General features: G+C 50.6%; 1 protein-coding gene across 1 annotated transcript; it reads left to right on the top strand.

Annotated features, from left to right (window-relative positions):
• The first annotated feature begins 6,955 nt into the window (after positions 1–6,955).
• LOC124092784 (cytochrome c oxidase subunit 8A, mitochondrial) lies at positions 6,956–9,660 on the top strand. Its single transcript, XM_046444591.2, has 2 exons — positions 6,956–7,149; positions 9,342–9,660. Exons 1-2 carry the CDS (start codon positions 7,036–7,038, stop codon positions 9,435–9,437), a joined length of 210 nt encoding a protein of 69 aa, XP_046300547.1. The 5' UTR covers positions 6,956–7,035; the 3' UTR covers positions 9,438–9,660.
• Positions 9,661–10,249: the final 589 nt, after the last annotated feature.

The following is a 10,249-nucleotide window of genomic DNA, read 5'->3' as shown; positions in this document are numbered from 1 at the left end:
CTAAACCTTGGGAGGCACGTGGCTAGACTGGCCCCATGCCCCTTCCTGGGAAGGCGGGCTGGGTGTCTGGGGCAAACAGCCAGAGGTGGGAACAGAGACTAAATGTATGTGTTTGTGTCACTTCCTAGAAGTTCTGGATGTCCTACTGAGGGATGTCTACTCTATATCCTGGAGCAAATCCTAAGCCAAGCATTGTGACATTTGACATTTGCAGCCAAGCATAAGTTTCAGTGTCCATGTGTGGAATTTAATAGATAGTGTTTGTTTTCTCTCTTTTACTTTTTTGGGTTACTCAAATATTCTTGGTCTCTTAAAAAGATACCTCCTCTCTTCACTGTCCTCCTGGGGGATAAGGGCTTAAAGGAAGGGTAACTGTCAGGACTGAAGGGCCAGAAAGTTATGAGCCAGGAGAGGATCAGCCTGTCTGCCCTGAGGGGCTTCTGCCAGTTCCTGGGCTAGGGCTTGCTAAGAGGGGAGACAGGAAGTGGGCCATTGAGTTGGAGCTTAGATGCACTTCCTGTGGACAAAGGAAGGGCCAGCTTCACCTTACTCCTTGGTGATCTGCACATGTTAGGTGGAGAGGAAGGCCAGTGGAGCCCCTGATAACATGAAGTGTTTGGGGAAAGAGGAGTGGGGTTAATGGCTGTCAGTGGGTACCTGCTTTGTAGATTGTGACCTCTTTCCTGTGGGTGGGGGTGCACCCAGAGGATGGTTCCTGCTGGTGTCTGTCTTTGAGGTCCAAAGAAAGGTATTGTGACCCTTGGGAAGGGAGAGTGTTTTGCTGGTCTAATGATATAACTTGACAAAATTCTGCCCCTGGCCACACAGTTTCCTTTAAGGAAGTTCCTTTAAGGAAGTCTCAATCCCAAGCAGAAGTTTGTTTCCTTCCTTCCTCCCTTCCTCCCTCCCTCCCCCCCCCTTTTTTTTTTTTTTTTTTTTTTTGAGTCAGGGTCTCACTTAAGTTGCCCAGTCTCACTAAACTGCCAAGGCTGGCCTTGAACTTGTGATCCTCATGCCTCAGCCTCCAAGTTGCAGGGATTGCAGACAGACACGTGCCACTTTGCCCAGCTCAGTTTTCTTTAAGTGTCCATCCTGTGTTGCACAGTAGAGCCAAAGCTGGAAGGGCGTGGCCAAGGGCCTCCTCCCGTCCACCTCCTGCCCACCTCCTGCACATTCTGTCCTAGCCGTGGCCTCAGCCTTAACTGCTCCAGCTGCAATTCCAGCTTCTTCACTCAAGTAGTCCTAGCTGAACTGCCACACTGTTGGCAGGCAGAGAGAGCAAGGGTGCAAATTGTTAGTGGAACCTGTGCTGGCTTGAAAGGGACTAGATTTCCCCAGGTGGTTTCTGCTGCTAGGCCTTATTTTTTTTTTTTTTTTTTTTTTTTTTTGGTACTGGGGATTGAACCCATGTGCACTTAACCCCTGAGCCACATTCCCAGCCCCCCACTTGCCTTCTTGTTTCTTTTTACCTAATTGTTAATGGACCTTTATTTAATTAATTATTTATATGTGGTGCTGAGACTCGAACTCAGTGCCTCACACATGCTTCAGTTCAAACTTAGGGGTGATTTTCGTTAGGTTCCTCCCTTCCCTAGTATAGCAGTGGCAGGGATGCTGCCTGCTGCCGAGGATGAGGGTCTGGGGCAGGATGGTGTGCAGAGGAGGTCTTTGCAAGGGGAAGAAGTTGGCCCTGCTCAGGTGTCAGCTCCACCCTTGGTGCCTCTGCAGGGCTCTTTGGAATGCCTTCCCTGCATTTTTGTTTAATGTGCACAACCACCTTGTGCCATAGGTGGTGCTGTTACTCAAAGATAAGTGAAAAGTGACTTTTCTATATTTCCAAAAGGAAGTGACAGAGTCATGATTTGAACCCAGGGTAGGAATGTTATCCCCATCTGAAGAAACCTGAAGCCAGGAGCAGCAACTTGACTCCAAAGCCCCTTCCCTCCCCACTGCCTTCCCACAGGAGCCATCCCAGGAGGCCCTTTGTGCCACGCCTGGGATCTGGCAGTGCCAGGGTGGGTGGTGATACCCTGGACAGGGTGTTGGTTTCTGTGAAGTCCATCTGTTTCTGAATTCTGTCTCTGCTGGAGTGGACAAGGGGGAACCTGTACACCTGTGTTGGTACTTTGGGAGTTTCTGCTGTGTAGTCTTTACTTTCTTTCTTTTTTTCTTTTTTTTTTTTTTGTACCAGGGATTGAACTCAGAGGCACATAACTACTGAGTCACTTCCTCAGCCTTTTATTTTGAGACAAGTCTTGCTAAGCTTCTTAGGTCCTTGCTAAGTTACTGAGGCTGCCTTTGAACATGTGATCCTCCTGCCTCAGCCTCCCAAGTCACTGGGAATACAGGCGTGTGCCACCGTGCCTGGCTGCTGTGGAGTATTGCATAAAAAGGAATATTTGCTATGAACCAATATCAGGGAAGACAGCTGCTCCTGCTGGGGCTGAGGTCACACCACAGGGCAGAGCTTAGTGTAGGCCAAACCAAAGTTGGAGGGATGGGCTTACAAGGACCTGGAGCTGGCTGCAGGGGCCCTGAGCAGTTGGGTCCATTTCTCCATCTTGGACTGTTGCTCCAGGATCTGCATCTTTGTGGTTCTGCTCTGGCACAAGAAGACACTATTACAGAGTGGGCATGAGGGGTGACCTAGACACTGGGCCCCTGTCTGGCCTCTCCCATCCTGCATCCCGTACCAGTGGTAACAAAGAAGTAGCAGCACTTCAGGTCTTCGTGAGATAGTGAGGTGTCCAGATGCTGGACTGAGGCAGTGCATAGCCCTTGTGGTGGGGCACCCTGTGAGTGGTGCTGTCCCCAAGCTGAGCACATGCCTGGTGTGTGGTTTCCACAGGGCCTTCAAACCTGGAAGTCAGGAGAGCACTCCTGGAATGATTCTGTGACCTCTACATTGGATTTGAGGGGTGGGAAAGGTGGGGTATGTGGATAGAGGGGCCTAGGGTCCAGAACTGGGGTGCTAAAGTACAAAACGAGGTCCCTCGGAGTCTGGCATTGAGATTGGGTCTCAGGGAACAGTGAAAAGGAATGGAGGATCTGAGGAGAGGTTAGGGGTCCAGAGGCAGAGAGCACTGAGGATTGGACTTGGGAGTCCAGGCTGAGGGCTTGAGGCAGCAGAGTCTGGATGTACCATCACTGCAGGGTAGGTGTATAGCTGGGGGCCAGAGCCATTGTCAAAGGTGAGTATGGTGACACTGTACTCATCACAGGTGGCTTCTGGTTGTGGACTTAAAAGAGTGGAAGGAGTTAACTACCTCTGGCTCCTGCAGATCCCCCAGCCCCCACTCTCCCAGTCCCAGGTGGCTGCCCTATAGTCTCCTGTGACTGCCAGACCCCTGGGGTGCCAGCGCAGACATCTGCAGGGGGAGCAGCACCCACCTGCTCCTGTATAGATACCCTGTTGTTCCAACCCCAACAGCTGCACCTGGGCACACTGCTGGACGCCTGGTGCCTGGTGACAGCTGTGCCCCGGGAAAGAACAAACACCCCTCCAAGAACCTGCATTCCTCTGCCTGCTCCAGTTTCTCAAAGCAGCCTTGTTCTTCCAGTGAGGCCAGTCCCCCTTCCACTTTGTCCTGCTGAACCTAGCAGCCCCCCAGGATGGAAAGGGACATTCTCAAGGTCACTCAGAAAATCAATGTTAGACCTGAACCATCTCTATCTGGCTCCTCTTCCTCACCTTTGGGCACTGGGCACATCTGAGACTATACTGAGGTCTTCTGCTGCCACCCTACCCAGGGAGTCTGTTGTTCCCCCACAGGCATGTGGAGAGGCCTAAGCTGCCCTCAGTAAGAGCCTGAGGTTGAGCTCCCAGAGACCAGCCAGCTCTGTTTCTGCCCACCTCACCCTGCAGCCCTGTCTCTGGCTCGTCCCAGGAAGCTGTGCCTGGCACCACTCACATGCTGAGGAGAGTCTAAGCTGGCCGGGTGGTCAGGTTCTTACCAGCTCCAGGCCAGATGCTCTGGAAGGTGGCAGGGAAGGAAAGCATAGAGACTTCAGCTGTGGGCCTTATAGGACTGGCTGTGGCCTTTCCTCTACCCTTACAGACTTCGTATTTGGATATGGTCCTGGAAGCTATTGGATTTTTCATGAATAGAGAGTGAGGAATGGGGTAAGGGGCATCTAGTGTTCCTCCAGCCTGTGTTTAGCCTGCAGGCTGGAAGCCAGCTGAGATGGGGCACCTGGTGTCTTCTCAGTTCATGTAGTGGCCATCAGGGACTGGGAAGTCAGAGTGTGAAGCCGATGTGAGGGCTAGGGACCAGCTTCCCTGCCCATCCCCAAGTTTAGGATCTGTTCCTAGTGTACCCTTCAAGTGCCCTTGGATCAGAGATGGGATCCTGAAACCTTTAGGTCTCACCCTTGGCAGAGAGAGACTCCTGGCAGTCTGTGTGTCAGGGGCAGTTCCAGGGTGTGGGTGGCATTCCCGTTCTTGCAGGTAGCACAGCAACTGCCCTGTATGTTAGAAGGAATCTGTCTTGTGGAAGCCTGTCTCACCCTGTTGAGCAAACCTCCTTCATTGGACCATCGTGGACCACACCATCTGTGTTTTATTACTGAGGCTGGCTTTGAACTTGCAATCCTCCTGCCTCAGCCTCCCAAGTTGCTGGATTTATAGGTGGCACCACTGCCCTGGATTTGTTGCTGTCTTGTCAAAGGACTGTCCTGTCCATGGTTTGAGTGAAGGTGGAATGCTGGGTGACAGGGAGGGAGCAGAAACATTGGTATTAGTTCAATAGACAGATCTAGGTGCAATCCCTGTCTTGGTACTAGTAGCTTCTCTTGCCTCCTTTCTGATGGGGGCTTTGAAAGTAGCCTTATCACAGGGACCAAAGGAAAACTCTGGGAAAGAAGACATTCCTCTTTTTCCAAAAATACAGTTCTCCAAGGAGCCCTTCCTAAAGTGTTTCTAGGCCCCTTGTCTAGCTGTGCTCTCATCTGGGAGTCATTCCTGTGTTTCACAGTGCCAGGCAAGCCTAGGAAACAGTAGGAGAGTCCTTGCCCCTTCCTTTCCTCAGTGGGGCTCTTGCTTCTAGGGGTGGGAGAGGGGACTTTAGAAGCATCTGTCTAGGGGGCTTTTCCCCAGGGCCCCAGGCAAGGTAAGTGCAGGGGTAGGTAGCTGAGGGTGGGCCTGCTGGACATTAAAAATATTTTAAAGATGGAGTAGATTAGGTAGGGGAAGGATGAAGAGGGGCCCAGCTTGGAGCCTGGGAACACATCCCTCTAGAGATAATTTAGGCACCGTTTACCTTCCAGGGCACCTCAGGTCCATTGCCTGGGGTTGAGGGACTGAGGTTTCTTTCAGAACTGTTTTCCAGTCTCTAGCCAGCTCATCCCCACCCCTTTCAGCAGCCTTTAATGCTATTGACATTGATGTCAAAACTGGAACTTTTGGAAACTCGCTCTTTGCAGCAGCTTGTGGGGTGGTTAAAAGAATGGGTTTTGGAGCAGACAACCCTGTCCTAGAATTCTGGCTCAGCAGTCTTGTAGCCACATCATCTTGTGTAGGTCACCCAGCTCTCCGGGACTGTTTCCTTGTTTGTAAAAAAATTGAAACAGCTTCTTTGTGACACTGTTGTGAAGTTGGAATGAGAGTAGTTAAGCCTGGCTCCACGTCCCCTTTCCTGCTTTGCTTCTACCTATTTGAATACCTTTCAGTCTCCTGAGGTTCACGAACACTGTCCAAATGTCTGATCTGTGCCAGCTCAGTAGGAGACAGGTGGGGGACTTCAGCTATGGGCCCTATAGGACTGGCTTGGATCAGAGATGGGATCCTGAAACCTTTAGGTCTCACCCTTGGCAGAGAGAGACTCCTGGCAGTCTGTGTGTCGGGGGCAGCTCCAGGGTGTGGGTGGCATTCCCGTTCTTGCAGGCAGCACAGCAACTGCCCAGTATTATTAGAAGGAATCTGCCTTGTGGAAACCTATGTTGAGATGGAGACCCATCCTGTGGCCAGTGCTATCACATCTGCTGCGGGTGCAGAGAAGGCTCAGGCCTGGGATGGCCTGTGGCAGGACCACCTCAAATCACTTCCTAAAATATCATAGTTATATTTTCACCATAGTGCTTACATATTTTCTCTTTAAGTGCTTGTTTATTGTCTGTCTCTGTCGTCCAGAATGTCAGTTCTGCCATGAGACCTTGTCCACCTTGTTCACTACTGGTGCCTAGAACACGTCCTGGCACACTTGGGGCTAATGAAAATTTGTTGAATGAAGTAAGTTTATCATTAAGAGAAGGCCAGAGAATAGGAGTTTTAAAATGTTCTAGGTAGAGCATAAAATGCAAAGAGGCAAAAGGCTTGGAGTGGTGGAGGGGAAACCCCCAAACAAAGACTACTGGGGGATGAGGCTGGAGAGTGACATCCAGGAATTAGGACTTGTTTAGAAAGCAGTGGGGAGCCACTGAAAGTGTATAGGTTCTTCAGACGTAAGTTTGGAAAACAAGGAAAGGAGGAAGGAAGAGTAAAAGGAAGGAAATGAGGGAAAGAGGAAGGGGGATAGAGATGAATAGAGAAAAGATGGGAGGGAAGAAGGAACGGAAATTGGGCGCCAGTGCATGGAGACTGAAACTGAGTGGGTAAATGAATAAGTGAATTCAGTTACGAAGCTCGAGTTAGCAGTTCAGGCCAAAATTATGAAGGAATGGCGGACAGGAGAAGAGAGTGGAGAGATTTAGAAGAATGAATGGAGGGAGGAGTCAAGAGTGTAGCATAGACTTCTCGCTTAAGTGATTGGGTAGCCCAAGATGTCACAGGGATAGCCCTCAAGGAGTGGGGGAATAACCAAAAGAACGCCCCTCTGCTCCGCCCATCGGCGGTAGGGCGTCATCGATTGGCTATTTCGAGGAACGCGCCAAAAACTGCCAGGGACTGTAGGGAGGTGTAACCTCGCGTCACTTCCGAGATACTTCCGGGTCACCGTTTCCGGACCTTTTCAGTTCCGGAACTTCCTGTTGGCGCAGCCATTTTGACTTCCTGACCTTGGGCTCCTGCTGCAGATTGTCTGTGGTCTCATCCGTGTGATCATGTCTGTCTTGACGCCGCTGTTGCTGAGGGGCCTGACAGGCCCGGCCCGGTGGCTCCTCGTGCCGCGCGCCCAGGTCCATTCCAAGCCGCCGCGGGAGCAGCTCGGGACCATGGTGAGGAGAGGGCTGGGAAGGGCTCAGGAGGCGCCGCGGGCCCCGCTGTGGGTTCGGGGCCTGCCGGTTCCGGCGCGCGGGACCCCGGGCGGCCCTGAGAGTGTCCTGCACCTCGCAGCCCGCAGCGTAGCAAGAAGCTGCTGTGCTGGTTGGGCCTGTCTGAAGGGCGCAAACGCGGGGACACTGCCCGGGTGCTCATCAGCATGGAGTCTTTCCCAAAGCCCTAGGATCTTTGGTCCGACCCTGTTAGTCCCAGCCCTGTCGCTCACTCGTTGTGCAGCTTCGAGCAAACTTCCTTAGCCCTTTCAGCCTGTTTACTATGCATTCGTTCGGGAGGACTGTCAGCGGTATGGCTGTTACCGCCATTAAATATTAATTGCTGGGGAGGGAGGCAAGCAGGTCTTTGGGTTTCCAGAAACGTAGGATCGTTTAACTCTTGATGACAACTTCCACCTGTTTGGAGCTTTTGTACATCTGCTATAGTAGCAGAACTTGGACCTGGATTTAAGTCTTCAGAACCCAGGTTTGTGGACCTTGGGTTAGGAAAAACAGAGAGCACTGCACCTCAGAAAATAATGATAATCAAGGCATGCGTTTAGCCCTAGCTACTGGAGAAGCTGAAGCAGGAGGGTTGATTAACTGGGCAATGTAGTGAAATCCTGCTCAAAAAAGGAAAAAAAAAACTTGACTGGGGGTGTAACTCAGTGGTAGAGGATGTGTTTTGCATGGTGAGGCCCTTGGGTTGATTTCTAGCACCCCAGAAACAAAAATAGTGATAATCACTGGGACTCTCATTTGTTGAGTGCCTGCTGTGTGCTAGGCACCCTAAAACTCCTGTACTGGTTTCATTCATGCTTTCTAGTGACCCTGAAAAGAATAGATGATTGTCTCCATTTCTTGATTGAGGAACCAGAAACATAGGAGCAGGGTGTTGACTTGTCAGAAGTCACACTTTAAGTGGCAAGGAAGGGATTTGAATTCAAGACTGACTTCAAATTATTCTGATCTTAACTGCTATGGAGAAGATGGTAGTAGCTGTATCTGGTGTAGTAGCATATTACAGTATGCCTATAATCCCAGCTACTCTGGAGGCTGGGTCAGGAGGATCACCCATTTCAAGTTTGAGGCCAGCCTCTACAATTTAGCAAGATCCTGTCTAAAAAATAAAGAAGACTGGGGATGTAGCTCAGTGCAGGGTACTTGCCTACTTGCCTAGCATGTACACACCCCAGGGTTTGATCCCTAGCATTGGAGACAAAAAAATAAGTCACTTATCCCTAATCTCAGAGACCCTGATAGGTCTTTGGGTTTATAGAAATGTAGTATCCTACAGTCCTAGAGAGGTGGATTTTTTTTTTTTTTTCCCTTGCTCACAATACTGGGGATTTAACCCATGGGCTCCCTACCACTGAGATACATCACCAGCGCCCCCCACCCCTCTTTTTTTTTTTTTTTTTTAAGACATGGCCTCCAACTTGTGACCCTCCTGCTCAGCTTCCCTAGTAGCTGGGATCACAGATGTGCATCACCATCCCAGGTTAAGGGAGTAAAGGGAGGGTTTTTGGCGGGGGGAGGCTACTGGGGATTGAACTCAGGGACAGTCAACCCCCGAGCCACATCTCCAGCCCTGTTTTGTATTTTATTTAGAGACAGGGTCTCACTGAGTTGCTTAGCACCTTGCTTTTGCCAGAGCCAGCATTGAACTCTCGATCCTCCTGCCTCAGCCTCCCAAGCCGCTGGAAGGGAGGAGTTTTAAGACAAGGAAGGTGCAGTTGTAGAATTAACCAAGTTTCCAGGTCTTGACAGACCAACTTGAAAACAGGTTTAAATCCTCATGTTTGTCCCCCTCTGACTTATCATTGGGTGATAGATACTCCCTGGGTTCTAACACAGGCTGCTGCTCTTTCCAGTCCTTTGTCCCCATAGCTGTAATTGACTCCTTATATGGAGGCTTAGAGTAGCTTGGGTCTGTGACGTCCTCTTTCCTGAGGCATGGGTTCCCTCCCTTCCTGATTAACCCAGAGCCCTTCTGTGCTAAGCACCTGCTCTACCATGTGGGAAGGTTGGATCTCCTACCTGCCTCTGAGTCTTGGCTCCCTGAGGAGGCTGGCCACTGACAGCACTGCTGGGACTTCAGAGTGCCTGGGGGGATCTTTACCCTTGGGGTCCTTCTTTTCTTGTGCTCTGTGTAGGATATCACCATTGGGCTCACCTCCTGCTTCCTGTGTTTCCTCCTGCCGGCCGGCTGGGTCCTGTCACACCTGGAGAGCTACAAGAAGCGGGAGTGAAGGGGTCTGTTCTCTCCCTCGCCCTGTGACCTGACCACCCCTGCCAGCCCATCCTGACCATGTCTGCATTCCTGGCTGGCTTCTCCTGGATCATGTCGTTCAATTCCAGTCACCTCTTCTGTAATCATGATTTCTCAGTGTTTCCATGGTGACATCTGGGACCACTATATTGGCCCTGCCTGGTGGGGTTCCCCTTGTAACAATAAAATCTATTTAAACCTTGCTTCAGAAACTCATAGTGCCTTCTGCTTGGGCTCCTGCCTCCACTCTTGAGCTGAAGATGGTGCTGGGTGGGCGCGGAGAGCAGTGCCTGGCTGGCCACAGGTTCGGCACAGCTGACTGCCCCATGGTAACTTGTGTGTGCTTTGACCTAACGCCTTGTGTGCTTCTCTGCATTTATTTATGTATTTATCTATCTAACTACTTATTTGATTTTAATTAGATAATTACTGGATATTGGGCCCAGGAGTGCTTCACCACTAAGCTACATCCCACCCTTATTTTTATTTTTAAGATAGTTTCTCTTTAAGTTGCCCAGCTGCCTCAGCTGCCCACAAAACAGGGGTTACAGGCAGGCACCACCACTGGAGCGATCCCTGCATTTAAGTTCTGCCTTCTTGTGAAAACAGTGTTATCATTGAGAGGTCCTTTTTTAAATTTTTAATGTATTTTTTTAGTTATAGGTGGACACAGTATCTTTATTTTATATTTATATGGTGCTGAGGATCGAACCCAGTGCCTCACGCATTCCAGGTGAGCACTCTACCTCTGAGCCACAATCCCAGCCCGAGTGGTCCTTCTTGCTCATCCCC

The sequence above is a fragment of the Marmota monax genome, unplaced genomic scaffold (genome assembly GCF_021218885.2).
Source record: "Marmota monax isolate L192 unplaced genomic scaffold, Marmota_monax_Labrador192_F-V1.1 WCK01_AAM20220418_F8-fsc00038, whole genome shotgun sequence".
NCBI classification, from domain to species: Eukaryota; Metazoa; Chordata; class Mammalia; order Rodentia; family Sciuridae; genus Marmota; species Marmota monax.
This window is presented reverse-complemented; position numbering and strand designations above follow the sequence as displayed.

Excerpts from the sequence above, each read along its gene's own strand:
- LOC124092784 (XM_046444591.2), top strand. The coding sequence starts at position 7,036 with ATGTCTGTCTTGACGCCGCTGTTGCTGAGGGGCCTGACAGGCCCGGCC. Across the intron at positions 7,150-9,341 it reads GGGAGCAGCTCGGGACCATG|GATATCACCATTGGGCTCAC; the intron begins GTGAGGAGAGGG and ends TGCTCTGTGTAG.